We start from the raw sequence: 27,662 nt of genomic DNA on the forward strand, positions 1-27,662 counted from the left end.
TCCAATGTCAGGTGACTAGCCTGAGCCCCCCTGACCTTCCCCCGCCATCACATCCAATGACAGGTGACTAGCCTGAGCCCCCCTGACCTTCCCCCGCCATCACATCCAATGACAGGTGACTAGCCTGAGCCCTCCGGACCTTCCCCCGCCATCACATCCAATGTCAGGTGACTAGCCTGAGCCCCCCTGACCTTCCCCCGCCATCACATCCAATGACAGGTGACTAGCCTGAGCCCCCCTGACCTTCCCCCGCCATCACATCCAATGTCAGGTGACTAGCCTGAGCCCCCCTGACCTTCCCCCGCCATCACATCCAATGACAGGTGACTAGCCTGAGCCCCCCTGACCTTCCCCCGCCATCACATCCAATGACAGGTGACTAGCCTGAGCCCTCCGGACCTTCCCCCGCCATCACATCCAATGTCAGGTGACTAGCCTGAGCCCCCCTGACCTTCCCCCGCCATCACATCCAATGACAGGTGACTAGCCTGAGCCCCCCTGACCTTCCCCCGCCATCACATCCAATGACAGGTGACTAGCCTGAGCCCCCCTGACCTTCCCCCGCCATCACATCCAATGACAAGTGACTAGCCAGAGCCCCCCCCGGACCTTCCCCCGCCATCACATCCAATGACAGGTGACTAGCCTGAGCCCCCCGGACCTTCCCCCGCCATCACATCCAATGACAAGTGACTAGCCTGAGCCCCCCGGACCTTCCCCCGCCATCACATCCAATGACAGGTGACTAGCCTGAGCCCCCCGGACCTTCCCCCGCCATCACATCCAATGACAAGTGACTAGCCTGAGCCCTCCGGACCTTCCCCCGCCATCACATCCAATGACAAGTGACTAGCCTGAGCCCCCGGACCTTCCCCCGCCATCACATCCAATGACAAGTGACTAGCCTGAGCCCCCCTGACCTTCCCCCGCCATCACATCCAATGACAAGTGACTAGCCTGAGCCCCCTGACCTTCCCCCGCCATCACATCCAATGATAAGTGACTAGCCTGAGCCCCCTCCGGACCTTCCCCCGCCATCACATCCAATGAAAGGTGACTAGCCTGAGCCCTCCGGACCTTCCCCCGCCATCACATCCAATGACAGGTGACTAGCCTGAGCCCCCCTGACCTTCCCCCGCCATCACATCCAATGACAGGTGACTAGCCTGAGCCCCCCTGTCCTTCCCCCGTCATCACATCCAATGACAAGTGACTAGCCTGAGCCCCCCGGACCTTCCCCCGCCATCACATCCAATGACAAGTGACTAGCCTGAGCCCCCCGGACCTTCCCCCGCCATCACATCCAATGACAAGTGACTAGCCTGAGCCCTCCGGACCTTCCCCCGCCATCACATCCAATGACAGGTGACTAGCCTGAGCCCCCCTGTCCTTCCCCCGTCATCACATCCAATGACAAGTGACTAGCCTGAGCCCTCCGGACCTTCCCCCGCCATCACATCCAATGACAAGTGACTAGCCTGAGCCCCCGGACCTTCCCCCGCCATCACATCCAATGACAAGTGACTAGCCTGAGCCCCCCTGACCTTCCCCCGCCATCACATCCAATGACAAGTGACTAGCCTGAGCCCCCTGACCTTCCCCCGCCATCACATCCAATGATAAGTGACTAGCCTGAGCCCCCTCCGGACCTTCCCCCGCCATCACATCCAATGAAAGGTGACTAGCCTGAGCCCTCCGGACCTTCCCCCGCCATCACATCCAATGACAGGTGACTAGCCTGAGCCCCCCTGACCTTCCCCCGCCATCACATCCAATGACAGGTGACTAGCCTGAGCCCCCCGGACCTTCCCCCGCCATCACATCCAATGACAAGTGACTAGCCTGAGCCCCCCGGACCTTCCCCCGCCATCACATCCAATGACAAGTGACTAGCCTGAGCCCTCCGGACCTTCCCCCGCCATCACATCCAATGACAGGTGACTAGCCTGAGCCCCCCTGTCCTTCCCCCGTCATCACATCCAATGACAAGTGACTAGCCTGAGCCCTCCGGACCTTCCCCCGCCATCACATCCAATGACAGGTGACTAGCCTGAGCCCCCCTGTCCTTCCCCCGTCATCACATCCAATGACAAGTGACTAGCCTGAGCCCCCCGGACCTTCCCCCGCCATCACATCCAATGACAAGTGACTAGCCTGAGCCCTCCGGACCTTCCCCCGCCATCACATCCAATGACAAGTGACTAGCCTGAGCCCCCCGGACCTCCCCCCGCCATCACATCCAATGATAAGTGACTAGCCTGAGCCCCCTCTGGACCTTCCCCCGCCATCACATCCAATGAAAGGTGACTAGCCTGAGCCCCCTCCGGACCTTCCCCCGCCATCACATCCAATGACAAGTGACTAGCCTGAGCCCCCCGGACCTTCCCCCGCCATCACATCCAATGACAAGTGACTAGCCTGAGCCCCCTGACCTTCCCCCGTCATCACATCCAATGATAAGTGACTAGCCTGAGCCCCCTCCGGACCTTCCCCCGCCATCACATCCAATGAAAGGTGACTAGCCTGAGCCCCCTCCGGACCTTCCCCCGCCATCACATCCAATGACAAGTGACTAGCCTGAGCCCCCCGGACCTTCCCCCGCCATCACATCCAATGACAAGTGACTAGCCTGAGCCCTCCGGACCTTCCCCCGCCATCACATCCAATGACAGGTGACTAGCCTGAGCCCCCCTGACCTTCCCCCGCCATCACATCCAATGACAGGTGACTAGCCTGAGCCCCCCTGACCTTCCCCCGCCATCACATCCAATGACAGGTGACTAGCCTGAGCCCCCCTGACCTTCCCCCGTCATCACATCCAATGACAGGTGACTAGCCTGAGCCCCCCTGACCTTCCCCCGCCATCACATCCAATGTCAGGTGACTAGCCTGAGCCCTCCGTACCTTCCCCCGCCATCACATCCAATGACAAGTGACTAGCCTGAGCCCTCCAGACCTTCCCCCGCCATCACATCCAATGACAAGTGACTAGCCTGAGCCCCCCGGACCTTCCCCCGCCATCACATCCAATGACAGGTGACTAGCCTGAGCCCCCCTGACCTTCCCCCGCCATCACATCCAATGACAGGTGACTAGCCTGAGCCCCCCTGACCTTCCCCCGCCATCACATCCAATGTCAGGTGACTAGCCTGAGCCCTCCGTACCTTCCCCCGCCATCACATCCAATGTCAGGTGACTAGCCTGAGCCCCCCGGACCTTCCCCCGCCATCACATCCAATGATAAGTGACTAGCCTGAGCCCCCCGGACCTTCCCCCGCCATCACATCCAATGTCAGGTGACTAGCCTGAGCCCTCCGTACCTTCCCCCGCCATCACATCCAATGACAAGTGACTAGCCTGAGCCCCCCGGACCTTCCCCCGCCATCACATCCAATGACAGGGGAGGATCATCACATCATGTGAATAGGGCTGATCTGCAACACCAAGGACCACCTCTATACAATGTATGGCGCTGTGGTTGGTAAGCCGTGAAGAGGCCACAGGTCTTGAAGTAGCTGATCTGTGAGGGTGCTGGGTGTCGGACGCCCACCCATCAGATGTTGATTACCTAAGGATAGGCCGGAAGTAACAGAGCTGTACCCCAGTGTAAGGAATATACAGACATACCCTTTCCTAAAACGCTATGTACGTCCCACTTATTATTCTTGGGTGAGATCGGTACGGTACAGAGCTCGGGAACGGCCGCTCCAGCGATCCCATCGCTTGTCGTCTGTAATAATCCGCTATGTAGATAAAGTCACGAGTCAGAGTCAGGTCAATGACTGAGCATGTGCACAAACGGCCCAAAGACCAGCGGGACCGGAGCGCCCGTCACCAGGGGTTACGCTGTTATTCCGCCCTCAGACATGCAATCAGTGGGTTATATCCGCCCATAGGAAAGCATGCACGGTATATACAGTATATAGGTTATATGTACAGACCTGCGTGACAAGGCCTCGGGGCAATTGGCAAAGTCACAAGAGACGCTACATACACCCCGGGGGCGCGGCGGACGTCAGGACAAGCCGGAGCCTCGGCAGGAATGAGAAGGAACTGACTGACCCCGGGGACACACAACAACAAAAACAGAGAGACCCCCTACTCCAGGATGTGAGACCTTCCTCTGCCACTAGGGGCGCACTAAACACAACACTATTTTATCCATACACTTCACAGGGGGGCTGGAGAATTAGGGCCCCTCCTCTACTGACTAATAGGTTTATAGGCACTCGGTAATGAGATATTATCTACATGTAATATAGAACTATCCTGTATCATCGTGTCATGAGTTACAACTTATTATACTCCACTCACATCCAGAGCAGCAGCCAGGTCACACTGAGGCCCCCTCTAGAGCTTGCAATGGCCATTGTAGAACAATGCCTTGTGACCGCAGCTCTGGATGTGACTAAGGACATACCGTCACCAGAGCTCATGTATATAGGTAATCTCTCCATCATAGGACACGGCCCCGAGTACCCAGCAGCACCCGAGCATCAGTCAGAGCCGCCCCCCCCATGCAGTTAGTCGGGAGAAGGTAGGGGTTAATACAGAGCGCCACCCAGAGGTCAACACCAGCATGCAGCCTTATCACTACGTTCAATTACCCAGAAACAAGGTGGGGAATATGACCTTCTCCTGCCTAGTGGGGGGAAAAGAAAAACAGATTATTCATCCTCATGCGCAAAGTCACTGGATGGGCACTTACCTGAGGGCCGCGGGTCTGCGGAGGAAAACGCATCGCACCAAGGTGGGCCAAATACAAATGGCAGAGCGGGACTGCAAGTACATGGGACGGCTACAGGATAACTCTGCCTGTCAGAGCGGGGCTGGCCATAGACATTAGTCCGCAGTCCCATGACAGCTTCCTCCTCTATATACATGCACGCTGCTCTCGGCCAAGCGTGCATGTGTTCTGAATGGGGAGAAGGGAATACGTGGCTGCCAGAATTGGGTATTGAACTCCTCTAGGGACATAAAGATTGGGCTAAAACCAACAGGCCCGATCCTTCTCCCCCTCATAAGCATCAGCTGTTTGGGCGAGATTCAGCTAAAGTTTAGAGTCAGGTTTACTTAAAGGGGTTGTCCAGGACTCCACGTGTTATAGCTGATGAGTGACCTTGACCTATCCACAGGATAGGTCATCAATATGTGATTGGTGGGCGTCCACCACCCAGACCCCACAAGGATCAGCGGATCTGGCCTCAGGAAGCAGCTCTGACGTTCCCCACCCCGTACTCTCTAGCAGTACTGCCAGGGGCCCCGACCTTTACTCCCACGGTTAAGAGGGTCACTCTCTGCATTATATTGGAAATATCCCTTTTTTGCTGCTGGAGTTCCCCTTTAAGAAGGTAACAGAACCATAGCAAATACTGTAGTCCACTCTGCAGGATGCTATCCAAGCAAATATTAACTCTATATATGTTTGCTGCCCCCCTATTGTATCACGAGCTCCACCACAGGGTCCCTGCCATTTGGGGACCATCAGGAGACCCCACTGTGTAAACTCACCCTTTATCGAAGTATGTTGTGTGCGCTGGATGGGAGAACTTTGTTCCGCTGTTTAATATGCTGCTACTGCTGCTGCTATTGCTGTTCAGGCTGCCAGGGACGTAGGATTTTCGTGAAGCTTGATCCTTGGCAAAGTTCCTGCAGGCTGCAAGCTTGGACTCTAAGGCCTAGAGAGAGGAATAACAGACAGCTATAGATACGGAGCACGTGCAGAGAACTCTCCATAGACCTCAATGAGTCAGCTGCAGACTAGCACTCCTAGAGCTATGAGACTGCTGTAAAGCAAATCACTAAATGCTGTTAGAGCAGAGGACAAGATGGCCGCCCTGTAATCATGTGCAGAAAGGACATTCCCTTTAATAAGAATTAAATGTAAAACACAGAATACTTACACCCACTTTTCTTAAGAGGTCCCCTACGATGTTCAGGGCAGAGATCCTGGCGGACGGAGTTAGCGGGGTGGTACCAAATCCATTTGGTATACCTATGAGGAGTCCACAGAAAAACAGGACGATGGTGTTACTGGAGGAGGATATAGAAACACACAACGCAGCGCTATCTCCTGCCGCCTATACGTGGTATATCCACAGCTAGCCATGTGAGCTCTGGAGAATGCAGGAGACCACGCAGCATGGCGGCCATAGTGTTCAGGTCCCCACCGTGTGACATCTATGGGGTACCCCGGCCCATGACTATGAATGGACTAGGATATGATCCTGTATACTGGTGCGCCCTACCTTTCGGAGAGGTAAAACTGTTGTCTGAAATTTTGCCCACGGGGGTGGCCGGTAAGGAGAGGGAGGCCTGCACGGCGGAGTCCGTCTTCTCGCAGTCTAGGGTCGGGGAGCTGGGCGCGGATTTCCTTGTTCCGTCGGTCTGTCTTTCACGGACTGCCAGTTCCTGCCGTAAATCTAATAAAGAAAATGAAGAAATTTTACACGGGGTCACTAAGGAGAGGACACAGTGCGGGCGGCTGCAAGCTGGAGAGATCGGACAATCACAGAGCAAATGTTCCTACTCAACCAAAATAATCCCCTTGTATGAGGTCCTGCCAGGCCGTGCGCCGCCCGCCGCGGCCTGCCCTTCACCCGAGGTCACATGACTTACTATAACCAGGTGACCGCTACTGCCTGACTTCATGACTGGACAGGAAAGGGTGTAGGAGGCCATTATAGCTCTATAACTGATGAATACACTACCCTGCAAACCCCCGGCCCTGCTACTCATCTGTACTGATAGATGCTCTGGACAGACCCCACCCCATTACTATGCAGATACCTGAAGTGACTGAGCATGTGCGACCACCAGCAGCTCATCAGGTGGACGTGCACACATCTATACCTTCTGAACACCAGGTGGCGCCATACTATGCAATTCTTCACTGGAGCAGTTATAACATCGTCTACATCAGGGGTAGGGAACGTACGGCTCTCCAGCTGTCGCAAGACTACATCTCCCAGCATGCTCTGCTGTTCTTGGAAGTGAATGGAGCATGCTGGGAGTTGTAGTTTCACAGCAGCTGGAGAGCCGAAGGTTCCCTACCCCTGATCTATATGGACAAACACTGATCCCTTAAAGGGATTTTCTGGGACTTCTTAAATGCTCACCGACCCTGGCGAGGGTTCCTGTGTTTCGGACACCCACCTACCTTCAGGCGATGCCTTATTTTAAGGATAGGTCATCCATTATTCAGCCTATACAAACCCTTTATGTGTGGTATTGTCATGCAGATGGTGAGGCCCAGTTTTCGTTGTAATCACCCATTTACAGGAGGAGTTACAGAGGAACAGCCCGCTATAGAGGTCAAATGAAATCTAATTTTTGACTGAATCCTAGTATTTCTAAACCCGACCTGTTGGAGGGCTGACGGTTCCGGTGTAACAATCGCCATACTGTGTGTGTGTGTGTGGGGGGGCACATACTTATGTAAATAAAGATAGAACCGGTTCCATAAGTCATTTACGTCCGGTGTTGTCCCGATATAATACGCTCCTTTGAACAGCTATATTTAGTAAGGAGTTTGGCAGCTGGCTGACACCTTAGGGTGTGTACAGGGAAATGATCACATAAGGAGCATTGTGTCCGGGCTGAAAGGACAAAGAGGAGCCAAAAATAAAACCGTACCTCGTGCCTCGTCCTTTAATCTCTGCACGGACACCAACAATGACTCCTTTTCGTCCAGCTCGCTCTCCAAGAACGCGTTCCTCTCGATGGCTTGGTTGAGCCGCTGCTCGAAGTCTTCCAGTGACACAATGGTGGCCCTGCGGACAGGAGGGGGGGAGGGGGTGTCATGGTTGTCGTCAGTGCTGAGTCTCTTTGACGTCGCTCCCTCTTCCTGTCTCCTGACATTTCGGAGAGGATTACACTTTGTTTTGCTGCAGTGTTTAGTCTATGGCGACTTAAGCCGACAACCTAAACTTTTACCCCGGTGACCTTCACGGAGGGGCAATTACGGCAGCACTCACTATCGTGTCATTGCTTTACTGCAGCGCTGTGATCAAGCGTGTGAAACGCGTCTACAGGAACGGTCCTTAATGAGATCATGAGCCCATGGGGAGTCAGTTAAAGTGTTACTCCTAATACACCTGAGCTTTGTTCCCTTGTCCTCTTTACGAGGGTCATTAACTGCATACAGGACTCGTTCCAGCCCCTGAATCACGGCTTTGGCTCATCACACCTACACTAGTCGCTCCGCTTTCATGACCCAATTTGGGCAGCACCCTGCAGCCGAGCATACAGGAAGAACTCCGGCCCCTGGGAGACAACAAGTCTGTGTCTATAAGTAGCCAAGGCTAATGACACCCCTACATAGCCGGCTACAGGATTGGTGACAGTCAGGGCTGCAGTGAGGGCGCCGCCATCTTCTGACTACTCACCGTTTGGCTCTCTCCAGGTCGTCGTTGGCCTGCTCCAGCTCCCTCACATACTTGTGCAGCTGGTCCTTGATGCTCCGGGCGCGGCTCAGCTCGTCCTCCAGTAGAGACACCTGCTTGTAGCTTTGTGCGTACTGATGCTCCAGCTTCTCCTGTGAAGTGGCAGAACGTCAGGATTATTAGATTAAAGCACAGGGTCGCCAGTGGCGGCGATACTACAACTCCCAGCATGCCCCTCTCCTAGTGGAATACTACAACTCCCAGCATGCCCCTCTCCTAGTGGAATACTACAACTCCCAGCATGCCTCTCTTCTCTCCTAGTGGAATACTACAACTCCCAGCATGCCCCTCTTCTCTCCTAGTGGAATACTACAACTCCCAGCATGCCCCTCTTCTCTCCTAGTGGAATACTACAACTCCCAGCATGCCCCTCTTCTCTCCTAGTGGAATACTACAACTCCCAGCATGCCCCTCTTCTCTCCTAGTGGAATACTACAACTCCCAGCATGCCCCTCTCCTAGTGGAATACTACAACTCCCAGCATGCCCCTCTCCTAGTGGAATACTACAACTCCCAGCATGCCCCTCTCCTAGTGGAATACTACAACTCCCAGCATGCCCCTCTTCTCTCCTAGTGGAATACTACAACTCCCAGCATGCCCCTCTTCTCTCCTAGTGGAATACTACAACTCCCAGCATGCCCCTCTTCTCTCCTAGTGGAATACTACAACTCCCAGCATGCCCCTCTTCTCTCCTAGTGGAATACTACAACTCCCAGCATGCCCCTCTTCTCTCCTAGTGGAATACTACAACTCCCAGCATGCCCCTCTCCTAGTGGAATACTACAACTCCCAGCATGCCCCTCTCCTAGTGGAATACTACAACTCCCAGCATGCCCCTCTTCTCTCCTAGTACTTGACTATACACCTATAGGTCACGTTCCCCATCTGGTGGATATTGTATAACTCTCGCCCCATGACTTATAGATGCAAGATCCCCTCCCCCACCCCTTGTATGTGTATGGGGTAGCAATGACTACTCATAGGTCAAAAAACAGTAAGGTCGCCCTCGCACCTTTAAGGATTCCACCTCGTATTTAAGTCTTTGGTTATCCGCTAACAAGTCTCTGTTCCTCTGCTCCGCCTGCACCAACTGTGTCTCCAGCTCGGCCTCCAACTCTCGGCTTCCTTCTTGAAACTCCACCAACTCGTCGCGGGCTTCCTGGTAACTAAGGGTTAAAAAGAGATCGGATCAGACACGGGGACTTTAGTAACAGATGAACCCACAAGGGGTCCAATAGAATAAGATATTTCAAGTACTGTGCCCCCCCTGTCTACAGGTTGTGTGTGGTATTGCAGCTCAGCCTTATTCACATTAAAGGTAATGCAATAACCAGACACAACCTAAGTGTGGCGCTGGATATATCTTCCAATCCTGGACAAGCCCTTTAAGGGTTTGTATGGTATGAAGCGCCTTGTTTGGCCCCATTTAAAGGGGGTCTCCAGGGAGTTTTTGAATCCACTGTGACAAGCCAAGGGGGTACTTCTTACCCTGGGTGGTCCCCATCCTGATGGCACTTGCCAGAATACCCGGAGCCTTAAGGGGGTTTACCAGGACTGACCCATCACTATGTAATTGTCCTGAATCCCGGCACCGCCATCGATCAGCTGTTTGAAGGGCTCTGCAGCCTTTTTACTGAGCTGCTGTCGCCCCATTTGTTGGTCACATGGTACAGCAGAACACCCCAATCCAGTGAATGGGACTGAATTGCAATACTGAGTGCAGCCCCTATGGAATGTATGGCGCTGTGCTCCCCCAGACCTCATGGCTTCTTCCACCAGCTGGTCTGTGGGGGTCCCAGGAAATCCCCCTGATCCAATCTCTTCCATTCGGCTTTGTACCGTCAGAGGTAGAGTGGGCCTGTCCACATACAAAGACTAACACGTGGCTACTGATCATTAAAGGGATTTGCCAGGACTTTAATAGCTATGACCTACATCCAAGATCGGGGATCGGTATCAGATTGAGGGGGTCTGACTTTCACCACTCCCCCGATCAGCTGATGGTGCGACCCTTTCTATAACATGTACAGCAGCGCCATACATTGTGCAGTGTCTGTGACCGATACTGCAGCTCTCTCCAGGTCATGGCCACTACACAACGTACGGCACTCCGCCTGTCCTGAGACAGCCTGGTGGGTGTGCGGTGTCGGATCCCCACCTATCATTAAGACAGGTCATCAAGATGTGACTGTTGGGGTCCAACAGATCATCTACTAGAAGAGACTGCAGCATTCAGGTAAGTACAGCGCCACCCACTTCATACAGGCTGTGCTTGGTATTGCAGCACTTGTATGAGATTCAGCAACTGACGAATGAGATGAGACAAGGCCGCAGTGTATGTGAGCGCCACAGCCTCATCAAACTGCTAATCCATGGGGGTCCCAGGTGTTGACCCCCCTTCCCCTATGTAGGATCGGGCGTCACACACCTCTGCTTATAGGTTTTGGACAATTCTCTCCAGTAGACGATTTCTTCCTTCGGGCTCATGAACTCCGGGACTTCTTCATTGTCCATGTTTAGGGAAATCTAAGGAGGAAGAAGAAGAAGAAGCTCTTTTTAGTGTAAGAACAGTAATGGCAGTGCCCAATCCCGCAGGGGGTCCCCGAGGTGAGCAGGCGGCCTTTTCATGTGGAAATAAAGATTCGGCTTTTGCCTCTTAATGAGGTGGAGGTTTAGCGAGAGCCTTTAAGCCGCCACCGAGCGCACGAATACCGGGCAGAGCCAATTAGGAGCCTCCTGCCCGCAGGCGTACACATGAGACGTGCTAAGAGAGATGATCAAGTGATGGCGGCCTCGTGATCCCGACCCCGGAGACAGGGACACAACAAGGCACCAATTGTAAACCTACAGAACGGTGCAGACAATGTGACAGCGCTGGAGAACAAGATGGCGGCCAGACACCAGGGCGAGGGCGTCAGGTTATGGTAATCCATAGGGGTCTCCAGGTGGTACAAAACTACAACCCCCAATATGCTAGAAGTAGAAGATATACTGCAGCAGCTGTAAAGTCAGAGCATGCTGGGAATTCTCATTCTGCAACAAGCCACAGGCTGTCATGGCATGCTGGGAGTTGTAGTTCTGCAATAGCTGCAGAGCCCTGGTCAGTTGGGACATGCTGGGAGTTGTAGTTCTGCAATCGCTGCAGAGCCCCGGTCAGTAAGGGCATGCTGGGAGTTGTAGTTCTGGAATAGCTGCAGAGCCCCGGTCAGTCAGAGTATGCTGGGAGTTGTAGTTCTGGAATAGCTGCAGAGCCCCGGTCAGTAAGGGCATGCTGGGAGTTGTAGTTCTGCAATAGCTGCAGAGCCCTGGTCAGTTAGGACATGCTGGGAGTTGTAGTTCTGGAATAGCTGCAGAGCCCCGGTCAGTCAGAGTATGCTGGGAGTTGTAGTTCTGCAATAGCTGCAGAGCCCCGGTCAGTAAGGGCATGCTGGGAGTTGTAGTTCTGCAATAGCTGCAGAGCCCCGGTCAGTAAGGGCATGCTGGGAGTTGTAGTTCCGCAATAGCTGCAGAGCCCCGGTCAGTAAGGGCATGCTGGGAGCTGTAGTTCTGCAATAGCTGCAGAGCCCCGGTCAGTCAGAGTATGCTGGGAGTTGTAGTTCTGCAATAGCTGCAGAGCCCCGGTCAGTAAGGGCATGCTGGGAGTTGTAGTTCTGCAATAGCTGCAGAGCCCCGGTCAGTAAGGGCATGCTGGGAGTTGTAGTTCTGCAATAGCTGCAGAGCCCCGGTCAGTAAGGGCATGCTGGGAGCTGTAGTTCTGCAATAGCTGTAGAGCCCTGGTCAGTCAGAGCATGCTGGGAGTTGTAGTTCTGCAATAGCTGCAGAGCCCCGGTCAGTAAGGGCATGCTGGGAGTTGTAGTTCTGCAATAGCTGCAGAGCCCCGGTCAGTTAGGACATGCTGGGAGTTGTAGTTCTGCAACAGCTGTAGAGCCCTGGTCAGTCAGAGCATGCTGGGAGTTGTAGTTCTGCAATAGCTGCAGAGCCCTGGTCAGTTGGGACATGCTGGGAGTTGTAGTTCTGCAATCGCTGCAGAGCCCTGGTCAGTTAGGGCATGCTGGGAGTTGTAGTTCTGCAATAGCTGCAGAGCCCCGGTCAGTAAGGACATGCTGGGAGTTGTAGTTCTGCAATCGCTGCAGAGCCCCGGTCAGTCAGAGTATGCTGGGAGTTGTAGTTCTGGAATAGCTGCAGAGCCCCGGTCAGTAAGGGCATGCTGGGAGTTGTAGTTCTGCAATAGCTGCAGAGCCCTGGTCAGTTAGGACATGCTGGGAGTTGTAGTTCTGCAACAGCTGTAGAGCCCTGGTCAGTCAGAGCATGCTGGGAGTTGTAGTTCTGCAATAGCTGCAGAGCCCCGGTCAGTAAGGGCATGCTGGGAGTTGTAGTTCTGCAATAGCTGCAGAGCCCCGGTCAGTAAGGGCATGCTGGGAGCTGTAGTTCTGCAATAGCTGCAGAGCCCCGGTCAGTTAGGACATGCTGGGAGCTGTAGTTCTGCAATAGCTGCAGAGCCCCGGTCAGTAAGGGCATGCTGGGAGTTGTAGTTCTGCAATAGCTGCAGAGCCCCGGTCAGTAAGGGCATGCTGGGAGTTGTAGTTCTGCAACAGCTGTAGAGCCCTGGTCAGTCAGAGCATGCTGGGAGTTGTAGTTCTGCAATAGCTGCAGAGCCCCGGTCAGTAAGGACATGCTGGGAGTTGTAGTTCTGCAATAGCTGCAGAGCCCCGGTCAGTAAGGGCATGCTGGGAGTTGTAGTTCTGCAATAGCTGCAGAGCCCCGGTCAGTAAGGACATGCTGGGAGTTGTAGTTCTGCAATAGCTGCAGAGCCCTGGTCAGTTGGGACATGCTGGGAGTTGTAGTTCTGCAACAGCTGTAGAGCCCTGGTCAGTCAGAGCATGCTGGGAGTTGTAGTTCTGCAATAGCTGCAGAGCCCCGGTCAGTAAGGGCATGCTGGGAGTTGTAGTTCTGCAATAGCTGCAGAGCCCTGGTCAGTTGGGACATGCTGGGAGTTGTAGTTCTGCAACAGCTGTAGAGCCCTGGTCAGTTAGGACATGCTGGGAGCTGTAGTTCTGCAATAGCTGCAGAGCCCCGGTCAGTAAGGGCATGCTGGGAGTTGTAGTTCTGCAATAGCTGCAGAGCCCTGGTCAGTTGGGACATGCTGGGAGTTGTAGTTCTGCAACAGCTGTAGAGCCCTGGTCAGTTAGGACATGCTGGGAGCTGTAGTTCTGCAATAGCTGCAGAGCCCCGGTCAGTAAGGGCATGCTGGGAGTTGTAGTTCTGCAATAGCTGCAGAGCCCTGGTCAGTTGGGACATGCTGGGAGTTGTAGTTCTGCAACAGCTGTAGAGCCCTGGTCAGTTAGGACATGCTGGGAGCTGTAGTTCTGCAATAGCTGCAGAGCCCCGGTCAGTAAGGGCATGCTGGGAGTTGTAGTTCTGCAATAGCTGCAGAGCCCTGGTCAGTTGGGACATGCTGGGAGTTGTAGTTCTGCAACAGCTGAGCAACCACAAGATGGAGACCGCCAGGTTCAGCGCCTGTAACTAAAACCAACGCATCTACTAATGGACTCCGAAGGGTCATAGGCGGCACTTAAAGGGATCATCCACGTTACTATTTGCGTCATGTGACTTGTCTTGGCTGGACGACCCTTCCTACAATCTACTACTTGCCTTTCACAACTCTGGGAAATCTGGGTGACTGCCAATATGCAAACTGCTAACAAGGTATCAGTATTCCATGAGTCTGTAGAAGCTTCTTACTACTCATCACCCAGCTTTCCCGGGAGCAGATGAATCCTTCTTTGCAGCCAAACAGAAGAGGACGAGTCAAGGACTTGCACCGCCTGAGGATTTTCGGCTCCTTAAAGCCGCTTAGCACGTCTTCCCATGTTCCCCACTTTCTGAAGTGTTCCTGTAAATCCCCGGCATCTCGTGTGCGGAGATTACAAGTCACGGCGGCGACTCCCCGATGGTCATTACGTCAGGCTGACACAACAATGGAGGATTATCCTTACTGTCATTTCCTGAGCTTGGTATGATGGCCGCTTCCTTTCTCCGAGTGACCTCAGCCCCCAGGAATGTGCCGAAATACTGAAGACTGATCCCTACTGATGTCATGGAAGGACCTGGAAGCCGTTGACAAGACGGATGTGAATATCATAGACAGGTGGAGACATAGTGGCCTCAACAAGCAGCGCCGCAGTGTAAAGCATGGAGGACAGACAGCGCCGCTGATCACACCGGAGGGGATAATCGGATATTGGCCGGAGACACAACCCTGCATTATTGGCACAATTCCCACATTTACGAGGCGAGCAATGATAGCAGAACAATACATAAGGAGGCGGCGGCGCGACGGACTACAACCCCCAGCATGTCCACCGCAAGCTACAATAGCTGTAATGTTTGCCTGTGCCGTCCTCAGTACCGGCTGCGATCGAGGAGGACAATAACGTGCGGGCACCGGCCTAATAATTATTAATAAGGGGGGAGGGGGCGGCTACAGGAATTCCAAGGGGCAAGAACCAAGTTCATCACTCCCCAAGACAAAGCCCTTACTGTCCTGCACAGCGCAGAGATAAATACCATCCCCCCCCCAATATGACCTTTACAGTCATGTGAATGGCTAAGCCCACCTGCCTAATACCGTGTAGCGCCCCCCTCTGACACTTCATTACATGACGGCACCAAGACATAACCAGCAGATCCTCAAACTGATGACCCGGTCTTTAGCACAGGGAATCCATTGAAGACCCCTGGAGCAGACTTGGGATCACCTTGTGCCTTTTCCGGGTCACAGGTTTCTTACCATATCCTTGAGATACCTGAAGATGTCTGGTGACAGCGGGGAGTCCAGCGCATGCACATTGTGCGCCGTGAATACGCCCCACCATGCACGCTCCGTACTACAGGTGACTGACCACCATGCACATGTGCCCGGGCCCTCGGCGGGCACCAATCGTCTTCAAGGATTCTAAAGGATACAGCGGTGAGCGACGGTCCGATACAGACATTGGGGACCCCACGTCCAACCACGGGCAGTTTAGAGACCCCCACCAGTCTCAGAGGTTCCCTTTAAGTCCTGCAAGTTGCTCGATCAATCTCGGCATCTTGAATTGTGATCTGGGATTTTGGGGGCCAAGTCACCACCTTCAACTCTTGTCATCTTCCTCATTTTGCAGAGTGATGGGGGCATTACCCTGCTGAAAGATGCCACTGCCAATAGGGGGCGCTGCTGCCTACCTGGTGTATTATAATGCACACGATACCAGGAGAGGGCAGGACGGAGATCACCGAGGCCCCACAGATATCCGCAGGGTAACCCGGCAAAGACACTTGATAGCGTCTGATAAACAGGCGGGTGACGCGGGCAGGAATGTCTTTGATGTGCGCAGGTGACGGTGTTAGCAGGACAAGGAGTGTCAGTATACACCGAGAACAATCTGCGCCCATTCACACCGCATGAAAAGGCTCCTCCTGGAATAAAGATCTGCATGAGACAGGCTCAGACATGTTATGTGGGGACTACAAGTCCAAGCATGCCAGTCCAGACACTCCATGGCCCGCCAGTCTGGAGACCACAAGGGTGTCAGCAATGTAATATAGTCACATGGTGAATTAGTCGCTGACCGCTCCACATCTAGAGCTTCAGATTAGTCAGTACGTAGGGGGCACAGGAGCAGGGCTGGGTGTACAGCGAGATGCCTACTGGTGCCAGGCTATGCCCAAGAGCTGACTCTCACAATGGAGAAGGTGATCGTTGTGTTTAATATGGTCTTGGCGATGCCATACAATGCAGTGCCACATCCTATACCAGGGCGTCGGTGGGCACGGCCTCGCTCTTGGGACCACTTCATGGTACCCGCACTTTGCCCAACGTGACCTGGATGATGCATTTGACTTTTATTGTAATTCTGATTGGAAAACCCAAAAACTTGCGTGCAGACCCCAATTTGTAGACGGGCTGTCCGAACAGCACCAGAGACCCGGGGACTGGCATCTGCCCAACGCAGAAGAACTGGGAAGACGTCTGTAAGAAAAACTCCGGACATGTGATACAACTTCCCTATTCACCGTGCGGGGAGAGGAAGATATTCGGCCCTCAGTCTACAAGACATCGCTGGAGGCCAAACGTCCGAAAACCCACAACCAGGGGAGCGCACAAAGGGGGCAGTGTACGGGGTGGGGGCTGCGTCTCCAGCACTGTGAGGGTTAATCAGACTTTTGTGATCCCCCCCCCCCCCCATAGCCTGGAGATCGCTTGTAACCAGATCCCGCGCTAATCTTCCCATGAAACACAGACGCTTCATAATGTTTTGTCTCCTGATGTGAACCTTCCGTCATGTAATGTGAGTATATAGCGTGACTTATCCGTATACGAGGACCCGCACGTAACACGGTATACAGAGAATAGTACACGTCTATAAGGGCAGGAGCGGGACACACGGCCGCCATCGTAACGTCTGCAAATACAAGGGAGCTGATCCCAAAGAGGAGGGAAAGGAAGGGGTGCAGAGGTCGCACCCAGGACTAGGGGGGTATATAAGATATATGTTAGGGGGTCTGCTGATACCCCATTACCACACATACATAGAGGAAAGACAATGCTCGGGTTCAGCATATCGGGCGTCAATAAACGAGATAAACCCGTCACTCCCCTCACCACAGTAAGAACACGCACACAAGGCCGATCCAAGCATGCAGGTAAGGCCGGGACGGAGAGACGCTGAGAAGGTCCAGCCAATCCCTATAGAATATGTAGAAGTAACCCTATAGATGCTGCATCGTGTCACCCATCAGCTATAGATCACTGTGTAACTCATAGGTACAGCCGAAAAAGAGCAAATTGTAAGAGAGGAGAAGGAATATGAGGGAGCCGGATTATAGAGCGCCTCCTAGATTATAGAGCGCCTCCTAGATTATACAGCGCCTCCTAGATTATAGAGCGCCTCCTAGATTATAGAGCGCCTCCTAGATTATAGAGCGCCTCCTAGATTATAGAGCGCTTCCTAGATTATAGAGCGCTTCCTAGATTATAGAGCGCCTCCTAGATTATAGAGCGCCTTCTAGATTATAGAGCGCTTCCTAGATTATACAGCGCCTCCTAGATTATAGAGCGCCTCCTAGATTATACAGCGCCTCCTAGATTATACAGCGCCTCCTAGATTATAGAGCGCCTCCTAGATTATAGAGCGCCTCCTAGATTATAGAGCGCTTCCTAGATTATAGAGCGCTTCCTAGATTATAGAACGCTTCCTAGATTATAGAGCGCTTCCTAGATTATAGAGCGCCTTCTAGATTATAGAGCGCTTCCTAGATTATACAGCGCCTCCTAGATTATAGAGCGCCTCCTAGATTATAGAGCGCCTCCTAGATTATAGAACGCTTCCTAGATTATAGAGCGATTCCTAGATTATAGAACGCTTCCTAGATTATAGAGCGCTTCCTAGATTATAGAGCGCTTCCTAGATTATAGAGCGCCTCCTAGATTATAGAGCGCCTCCTAGATTATACAATGCTTCCTAGATTATAGAGCGCCTTCTAGATTATAGAGCGCCTCCTAGATTATAGAGCGCCTCCTAGATTATAGAGCGCCTCCTAGATTATAGAGCGCCTTCTAGATTATAGAGCGCCTCCTAGATTATAGAGCGCCTCCTAGATTATAGAGCGCCTCCTAGATTATAGAGCGCCTCCTAGATTATAGAGCGCTTCCTAGATTATAGAGCGCCTCCTAGATTATAGAGCGCCTCCAAGATTATACAGCGCCTCCTAGATTATACAGCGCCTCCTAGATTATACAGCGCCTCCTAGATTATACAGCGCCTTCTAGATTATAGAACGCTTCCTAGATTATAGAGCGCCTCCTAGATTATAGAGCGCCTCCTAGATTATAGAGCGCCTCCTAGATTATAGAGCGCCTCCTAGATTATAGAGCGCCTCCTAGATTATAGAACGCTTCCTAGATTATAGAGCGCTTCCTAGATTATAGAACGCTTCCTAGATTATAGAACGCTTCCTAGATTATAGAGCGCTTCCTAGATTATAGAGCGCCTCCTAGATTATAGAGCGCCTTCTAGATTATAGAGCGCCTCCTAGATTATAGAGCGCCTCCTAGATTATAGAGCGCCTCCTAGATTATACAGCGCCTCCTAGATTATACAGCGCCTCCTAGATTATACAGCGCCTCCTAGATTATACAGCGCCTTCTAGATTATAGAACGCTTCCTAGATTATAGAGCGCCTCCTAGATTATAGAGCGCCTCCTAGATTATAGAGCGCCTCCTAGATTATAGAGCGCCTCCTAGATTATAGAGCGCCTCCTAGATTATAGAACGCTTCCTAGATTATAGAGCGCTTCCTAGATTATAGAACGCTTCCTAGATTATAGAACGCTTCCTAGATTATAGAGCGCTTCCTAGATTATAGAGCGCCTCCTAGATTATAGAGCGCCTTCTAGATTATAGAGCGCCTCCTAGATTATAGAGCGCCTCCTAGATTATAGAGCGCCTCCTAGATTATAGAGCGCCTCCTAGATTATACAGCGCCTCCTAGATTATACAGCGCCTCCTAGATTATACAGCGCCTTCTAGATTATAGAACGCTTCCTAGATTATAGAGCGCCTCCTAGATTATAGAGCGCCTCCTAGATTATAGAGCGCCTCCTAGATTATAGAGCGCCTCCTAGATTATAGAACGCTTCCTAGATTATAGAGCGCTTCCTAGATTATAGAGCGCTTCCTAGATTATAGAGCGCTTCCTAGATTATAGAGCGCTTCCTAGATTATAGAGCGCCTCCTAGATTATAGAGCGCCTCCTAGATTATAGAGCGCCTTCTAGATTATAGAGCGCCTCCTAGATTATACAATGCTTCCTAGATTATAGAGCGCCTTCTAGATTATAGAGCGCCTCCTAGATTATAGAGCGCCTCCTAGATTATAGAGCGCCTCCTAGATTATAGAGCGCCTCCTAGATTATAGAGCGCCTTCTAGATTATAGAGCGCCTCCTAGATTATAGAGCGCCTCCTAGATTATAGAGCGCCTCCTAGATTATAGAGCGCCTCCTAGATTATAGAGCGCCTCCTAGATTATAGAGCGCCTCCTAGATTATAGAGCGCCTCCTAGATTATAGAACGCTTCCTAGATTATAGAGCGCTTCCTAGATTATAGAGCGCTTCCTAGATTATAGAGCACTTCCTAGATTATAGAGCGCCTCCTAGATTATACAGCGCCTCCTAGATTATAGAGCGCCTCCTAGATTATACAATGCTTCCTAGATTATAGAGCGCCTTCTAGATTATACAATGCTTCCTAGATTATACAGCGCCTCCTAGATTATAGAGCGCCTCCTAGATTATAGAGCGCCTTCTAGATTATAGAGCGCCTCCTAGATTATACAATGCCTTCTAGATTATAGAGCGCTTCCTAGATTATACAATGCCTTCTAGATTATAGTGCGCTTCCTAGATCATAGAGCGCTTCCTAGATCATAGAGCGTCTCCTAGATTATACAATGCCTTCTGGATTATAGTGCGCTTCCTAGATTATAGAGCGCCTCCTAGATTATAGAGCGCCTCCTAGATTATAGAGCGCCTCCTAGATCATAGAGCGCCTCCTAGATCATAGAGCGCCTCCTAGATCATAGAGCGCCTCCTAGATCATAGAGCGCCTCCTAGATTATACAATGCCTTCTGGATTATAGTGCGCTTCCTAGATTATAGAGCGCCTCCTAGATTATACAATGCCTTCTGGATTATAGTGCGCTTCCTAGATTATAGAGCGCCTCCTAGATTATAGAGCGCCTCCTAGATTATAGAGCGCCTCCTAGATTATACAATGCTTCCTAGATTATAGAGCGCCTCCTAGATTATAGAGCGCTTCCTAGATCATACAGCGCTTCCTAGATTATACAATGCCTTCTAGATTATAGAGCGCTTCCTAGATTATACAATGCCTTCTAGATTATAGTGCGCTTCCTAGATCATAGAGCGCTTCCTAGATCATAGAGCGCCTCCTAGATTATAGAGCGCCTCCTAGATTATAGAGCGCCTCCTAGATTATAGAGCGCCTCCTAGATTATAGAGCGCCTCCTAGATTATAGAGCGCCTCCTAGATTATAGAGCGCCTCCTAGATTATAGAGCGCCTCCTAGATTATAGAGCGCCTCCTAGATTATAGAGCGCCTCCTAGATTATACAATGCCTTCTGGATTATAGTGCGCTTCCTAGATTATAGAGCGCCTCCTAGATTATAGAGCGCCTCCTAGATTATAGAGCGCCTCCTAGATTATAGAGCGCCTCCTAGATTATAGAGCGCCTCCTAGATTATAGAGCGCTTCCTAGATCATAGAGCGCCTCCTAGATTATAGAGCGCCTCCTAGATTATAGAGCGCCTCCTAGATTATACAATGCCTTCTGGATTATAGTGCGCTTCCTAGATTATAGAGCGCCTCCTAGATCATAGAGCGCCTCCTAGATCATAGAGCGCCTCCTAGATCATAGAGCGCCTCCTAGATCATAGAGCGCCTCCTAGATCATAGAGCGCTTCCTAGATTATAGAGCGCTTCCTAGATTATAGAGCGCTTCCTAGATTATAGAGCGCCTTCTAGATTATAGAGCGCCTCCTAGATTATACAATGCTTCCTAGATTATAGAGCGCCTTCTAGATTATAGAGCGCTTCCTAGATCATACAGCGCTTCCTAGATTATACAATGCCTTCTAGATTATAGTGCGCTTCCTAGATTATAGAGCGCTTCCTAGATCATACAGCGCTTCCTAGATTATACAATGCCTCCTAGATTATAGAGCGCCTCCTAGATTATAGAGCGCCTCCTAGATTATAGAGCGCCTCCTAGATTATAGAGCGCCTCCTAGATTATAGAGCACTTCCTAGATTATAGAGCACTTCCTAGATTATAGAGCGCCTCCTAGATTATAGAGCGCCTCCTAGATTATAGAGCACTTCCTAGATTATAGAGCGCCTCCTAGATTATAGAGCGCTTCCTACACTACAAATGTGAACTATTCTGAGGCTGCGTGTCCTGCACGTTACATAATAGAGGAGATTTGCTCGAGGGATGACATGAAGGCTGAAGGTTGGAGTTTCTCAGGAGTCACCTCGGACCAGAGATTATCCATCCACAACCTACTCTACGTACACAAGGAACGTCACCGAGTGCCCCCACGTGTCCTAACACATTACATCTCCCATGTGACGCTTCAGGACTCTGTATAACCCTGGTCAGATAAGATAAGAGATCCGACACTGAATCTACCCCGACATAAGTAACAAACACTGCCAGCAGGGGGTGACAGCTCAATGATGATACGCTCAGAATATGGACTCCCCCCCCCCCAGTCCACCAATATTACAGAACTGAGCATTACAGGGGTTTCCACCACTGGGGGGGGGGGGGGGTCTGCCCTCTGGGACCCCCAACAATCGCCCTGTGTGACCAATACAGTAGTACATACCCCCTGGGACTAACGGTGAGGACAGAGGTTCACTACACGGCCCATCCTCAGCGATCAGACACTTATACAATGTCCTCAGAATAGGGAATAAGAGTTTTAAAGGGATTTTCAGGCCCCAGAATGAGTTTTCATACCAATGATCTATCCACGGGATCGTATGTGATCTGAGAGGGTCCGATGCCTGGATCCCACACAGATCAGAAGCGACTAGTGGACGGGGCGAGCGTACAGGGCGGCATCTATTCAAGCTGTTTCCTTCAATAGGACCGATCCTGCACGTGACACCTGTTGGGGGCTGCAGCTTCTGACACCCCGAGGTCACTGCAACAGCTGATCTGTGTGTGGTCTGGGTGTCAGATTCCTGCAGATCACATACTGATCAGCTATCCTGTGGCTATGTCATCTGGGTCCGGGACACCCCCTTTAAGCAATTGCTTCTCATTCTATAGGCAGAGGAGGATGGTCCAGTAATAAAGGAGTCCTGTCCATAGGCGGTGGGGCCGGGGCAGATGTACAGAGGACATAGATGTGGGCCGGTCACTAGACAACACGTGTCTCCGCTCACACACATCCACATACGCCGCCTCACTAGGAACACATGTCCCCGCCACATCCCCAGGGAGTCCCCATGATAAATCTCACACGCTACACGGCTCGGATACATCAAGACACACATGGCCCAGGGATCACAGAGATGACCCAACCAAGAGCGACTGGTCATGCCTGGTCTGGGTGACGGGTGTATCTAGAGCAGGCACGACCAATCAATCCCCGCACAGGTGAGAACTGGCCAGTGAGATAGTGTATGGGGCATGAACCGGAGGCGGCCCAGCACAGCATATACGTAGGGGGTCCGTCATCTAGGACCCCCACAGATCCTGAGAACGAAGGGGATGCAGCACTGGGGCCCCTAAACCTTCTGTACAGGGCGTTACATGAGGGCCCTATTAAAAACATAGATGGGGACACAGCAGGACTGTACACTCATCTATGGGAGTCGCAGAGGTGAGACCCCCACCAATTATAACGTGAGGGCATATAATGGGGGGGGGTCGGCCCTCTATTAGAGCGGACTCTACTACTATTATAAGGATACAGAAGACATCTGTGAGCGCAGAGCGGTGCGAGATCAAAACGTCACATAACACCATAAACAGTCACAAAGGGTTAACAATCCATTCACGTTTCGATGACGATCTGCCCCATCAGGGATAACTCCCATCGTCCAGAATACACCCCGCACTATAGGGAACAAATCACCCACCGTACCATCGAGCGATCACTTCTAACATAAGATCTTGTAGGGTGAACACAACAAGAAGAGATTCCGGAGATTCACGAGAATCCGCAGATGGCGAGAAAACACCAGGAGGAGCCCGAAGTCCAAGACTGGCAAAATCCACAAACCAACGACCCCGGATGAGATCACAAGCGGATCCCGGGAATACAAAGCAATTCCTGGAAGTCAGGGGGGACCCGGCGGGGGGATTAAGGGACCCCGAGCGTCAGCTCCTTGTATCCAGGCAATAATCCGATCAACAGGAGCGCGGCACATACCATACTATCCCGGCGGCAGCGGCGGCGTCTGCACACACAGCCCAGCTCTGGGGATCAGACGTGTCAGCTTACAGCTATGGCCACAGACACAACACAGGCACTGAGTGATCCCGGCCACAGCCAATCACAGCCCGGGAAAGACTACACCCAACACCGGTCAGCCGGCCAATCACAGAGCAGCAGGGGTGGGAAACGGCTGACAGCTTTCGGATATACACCCCCCCCCTCTCCTGCACAGACATAACAGGTGACAATGAGAGCTCAGGTGCCCGACTCAGTCCTTGCAGCAACTCAATCTGCTCCACCAGCTCAGAGAAGACTCATCAGATGTCCTCACATGACGGCAGGGGGCGCGGACAACACCGGATGGAAAAGTGGAGGGTCCCTTTAAATATCTGTACAAGATATGGGATTAAAGGGGGTCCCTTACTATGGCCGCGGGGTTCCTGCAGCAGACAGCTGGCTCCATATAACATGGAACTCTAACCTATACCATCTATACCTATACCATAGGTGACTGCAGAACTAGAACATACATGACAAAGTCTCACAGATCAGACACAACAAATGTGAGACCCCCCCAGTACAGGCAGCCCCCCAGCCGGGGATCAATGGAGCCCAGGACCGGACGTCACAGCAGGGGTCACCGGCAGAATCTGCTCCGTCACCGCTGATATCCAATCACTATGACATCAGCAGAGCAGGCAGTGTATACGGCGCAGTATATTCATCTGTCACTATTGCCCCCCACCCTGAATGTCCAATACTGGCGCTGCCAATGTACCCCGAACTGCAATGTCCACTCGCCCCAAAGTCACAGCAATCAGAACTTCACCCCAAATCTCTGGTGTCTGCATCCTCCCTTGTTCTCTCCTTTAGGGAGCCTTCACACGGAGTAAACACGCATGTATTTTTGCAAAATACACATGTAAAAATAAGACTCCCACTGACTTCAATGACATTTTACAGGCGTATTTTTACATGTGTATTTTGCAAAAATACATGCGTGTTTACTCCGTGTGAAGGCTCCCTTACCTTGTTAACCCAAATCTTAGCCCTTCACCTGTACTATACGCCTTCACCCCTAAATCTCAGCACAAATCTCTGCCCCCCCCCTCCAGATCACCCTATATCTCAGCCCCCCCCCTCTCCCCTATATCTCAGCCCCCCCCCTCTCCCCTATATCTCAGCCCCCCCCTCTCCCCTATATCTCAGCCCCCCCCCTCTCCCCTATATCTCAGCCCCCCCCCTCTCCCCTATATCTCAGCCCCCCCCTCTCCCCTATATCTCAGCCCCCCCCTCTCCCCTATATCTCAGCCCCCCCCTCTCCCCTATATCTCAGCCCCCCCCTCTCCCCTATATCTCAGCCCCCCCCTCTCCCCTATATCTCAGCCCCCCCCCTCTCCCCTATATCTCAACCCCCCCCTCTCCCCTATATCTCAGCCCCCCCTCTCCCCTATATCTCAGCCCCCCCCTCTCCCCTATATCTCAGCCCCCCCTCTCCCCTATATCTCAGCCCCCCCTCTCCCCTATATCTCAGCCCCCCCCTCTCCCCTATATCTCAGCCCCCCCCTCTCCCCTATATCTCAGCCCCCCCCTCTCCCCTATATCTCAGCCCCCCCTCTCCCCTATATCTCAGCCCCCCCCTCTCCCCTATATCTCAGCCCCCCCCTCTCCCCTATATCTCAGCCCCCCCCTCTCCCCTATATCTCAGCCCCCCCCTCTCCCCTATATCTCAGCCCCCCCCTCTCCCCTATATCTCAGCCCCCCCCTCTCCCCTATATCTCAGCCCCCCCCTCTCCCCTATATCTCAGCCCCCCCCCTCTCCCCTATATCTCAGCCCCCCCCCCTCTCCCCTATATCTCAGCCCCCCCCCTCTCCCCTATATCTCAGCCCCCCCCTCTCCCCTATATCTCAGCCCCCCCCTCTCCCCTATATCTCAGCCCCCCCCTCTCCCCTATATCTCAGCCCCCCCCCTCTCCCCTATATCTCAGCCCCCCCCCTCTCCCCTATATCTCAGCCCCCCCCTCTCCCCTATATCTCAGCCCCCCCCTCTCCCCTATATCTCAGCCCCCCCTCTCCCCTATATCTCAGCCCCCCCCTCTCCCCTATATCTCAGCCCCCCCCTCTCCCCTATATCTCAGCCCCCCCCTCTCCCCTATATCTCAGCCCCCCCCTCTCCCCTATAGCTCAGCCCCCCCCTCTCCCCTATAGCTCAGCCCCCCCTCTCCCCTATAGCTCAGCCCCCCCTCTCCCCTATAGCTCAGCCCCCCCCTCTCCCCTATAGCTCAGCCCCCCCTCTCCCCTATAGCTCAGCCCCCCCCCCCTCCCCTATATCTCAGCCCCCCCCTCCCCTATATCTCAGCCCCCCCCCCCTATATCTCAGCCCCCCCCCCTCCCCTATATCTCAGCCCCCCCCCTCCCCTATATCTCAGCCCCCCCCCTCCCCTATATCTCAGCCCCCCCCCTCCCCTATATCTCAGCCCCCCCCCTCCCCTATATCTCAGCCCCCCCCCTCCCCTATATCTCAGCCCCCCCCTCTCCCCTATATCTCAGCCCCCCCTCTCCCCTATATCTCAGCCCCCCCCTCTCCCCTATATCTCAACCCCCCCTCTCCCCTATATCTCAGCCCCCCCCTCTCCCCTATATCTCAGCCCCCCCCTCTCCCCTATATCTCAGCCCCCCCCTCTCCCCTATAGCTCAGCCCCCCCCTCTCCCCTATAGCTCAGCCCCCCTCTCCCCTATAGCTCAGCCCCCCTCTCCCCTATAGCTCAGCCCCCCTCTCCCCTATATCTCAGCCCCCCCCCTCTCCCCTATAGCTCAGCCCCCCCCTCTCCCCTATATCTCAGCCCCCCCCTCTCCCCTATAGCTCAGCCCCCCTCTCCCCTATATCTCAGCCCCCCCTCTCCCCTATATCTCAGCCCCCCCCCTCTCCCCTATAGCTCAGCCCCCCCCTCTCCCCTATAGCTCAGCCCCCCTCTCCCCTATAGCTCAGCCCCTCCCCATACCTCTACATCTCGGGCTCCGCCCTGTGTCACCCCCGTCATTCCCTCCGCCGCTGCCCGGCAGCCTCCCCTCACACACACCGGCCTCCAACCCCTCTTACCCCGTCTCTCAGGCCCCGGCTCTCCCGCTGTCCCGGCCCGGTCACTCAGCAGCGGTTTCCGGCAGACACGCAGCGTCATACGTCAGCAGCAGCCCTGGGCGTGTCCTGTTGCCAGCAGAGAGCAGCGCCCCGCCCATCATCACGTGACGTGTTCTCGGCTGACGCCCCTTCAATCATTTCTAGAGGCAAAGCCTGAGGTAACTGCAACAGTCTGATAGTGTAATACTACAACCCCCAATAGTCTAATACTGCAGCCCCCAATAGTGTAATACTGCAGCCCCCAATAGTCTAATACTGCAGCCCCCAATAGTGTAATACTGCAACCCCCAATAGTGTAATACTACAACCCCCAATAGTCTAATACTGCAGCCCCCAATAGTGTAATACTGCAACCCCCAATAGTGTAATACTGCAACCCCCAATAGTGTAATACTACAACCCCCAATAGTCTAATACTACAGCCCCCAATAGTGTAATACTACAACCCCCAATAGTGTAATACTACAGCCCCCAATAGTGTAATACTACAACCCCCAATAGTGTAATACTACAACCCCCAATAGTGTAATACTACAACCCCCAATAGTGTAATACTACAGCCCCCAATAGTGTAATACTACAACCCCCAATAGTGTAATACTACAACCCCCAATAGTGTAATACTACAACCCCCAATAGTGTAATACTACAGCCCCCAATAGTGTAATACTACAACCCCCAATAGTGTAATACTACAGCCCCCAATAGTGTAATACTACAGCCCCCAATAGTCTAATACTACAGCCCCCAATAGTGTAATACTACAGCCCCCAATAGTGTAATACTACAGCCCCCAATAGTGTAATACTACAGCCCCCAATAGTCTAATACTGCAGCCCCCAATAGTGTAATACTACAGCCCCCAATAGTGTAATACTACAGCCCCCAATAGTGTAATACTGCAGCCCCCAATAGTCTAATACTACAACCCCCAATAGTCTAATACTACAGCCCCCCATAGTGTAATACTACAGCCCCCAATAGTGTAATACTACAACCCCCAATAGTGTAATACTACAACCCCCAATAGTGTAATACTACAGCCCCCCATAGTGTAATACTAC

The 27,662-nt window shown here is 52.7% G+C and overlaps 1 protein-coding gene across 3 annotated transcripts in view; it reads right to left on the reverse strand.

Moving 5' to 3' along the window:
* Positions 1-26,684, reverse strand: part of NDEL1 (nudE neurodevelopment protein 1 like 1) — a 37,314-nt gene extending 10,630 nt beyond the window's left edge. The window contains exons 1-10 of one of the 3 annotated variants that reach the window (XM_075279314.1): positions 26,560-26,684; positions 10,874-10,971; positions 9,458-9,611; positions 8,388-8,536; positions 7,636-7,772; positions 6,249-6,422; positions 5,904-5,995; positions 5,512-5,678; positions 4,608-4,642; positions 3,607-3,743 (exon numbers count right to left, since the gene is read on the reverse strand). In XM_075279314.1, the coding sequence (XP_075135415.1) occupies positions 3,634-3,743; positions 4,608-4,642; positions 5,512-5,678; positions 5,904-5,995; positions 6,249-6,422; positions 7,636-7,772; positions 8,388-8,536; positions 9,458-9,611; positions 10,874-10,959 (1,104 nt within the window). In that variant the 5' untranslated portion in view covers positions 10,960-10,971; positions 26,560-26,684 and the 3' untranslated portion in view covers positions 3,607-3,633. Of the gene's footprint in view, positions 1-3,606; positions 3,744-4,607; positions 4,643-5,511; positions 5,679-5,903; positions 5,996-6,248; positions 6,423-7,635; positions 7,773-8,387; positions 8,537-9,457; positions 9,612-10,873; positions 10,972-23,453; positions 23,586-26,559 lie in introns of those variants that run through there. The other 2 variants (XM_075279316.1, XM_075279315.1) reach the window with 2 other exon arrangements.
* Between the last annotated feature and the right edge of the window lie 978 nt (positions 26,685-27,662).

This window comes from Leptodactylus fuscus, chromosome 6 (assembly GCF_031893055.1).
Source record: "Leptodactylus fuscus isolate aLepFus1 chromosome 6, aLepFus1.hap2, whole genome shotgun sequence".
Classification (NCBI taxonomy): domain Eukaryota; kingdom Metazoa; phylum Chordata; class Amphibia; order Anura; family Leptodactylidae; genus Leptodactylus; species Leptodactylus fuscus.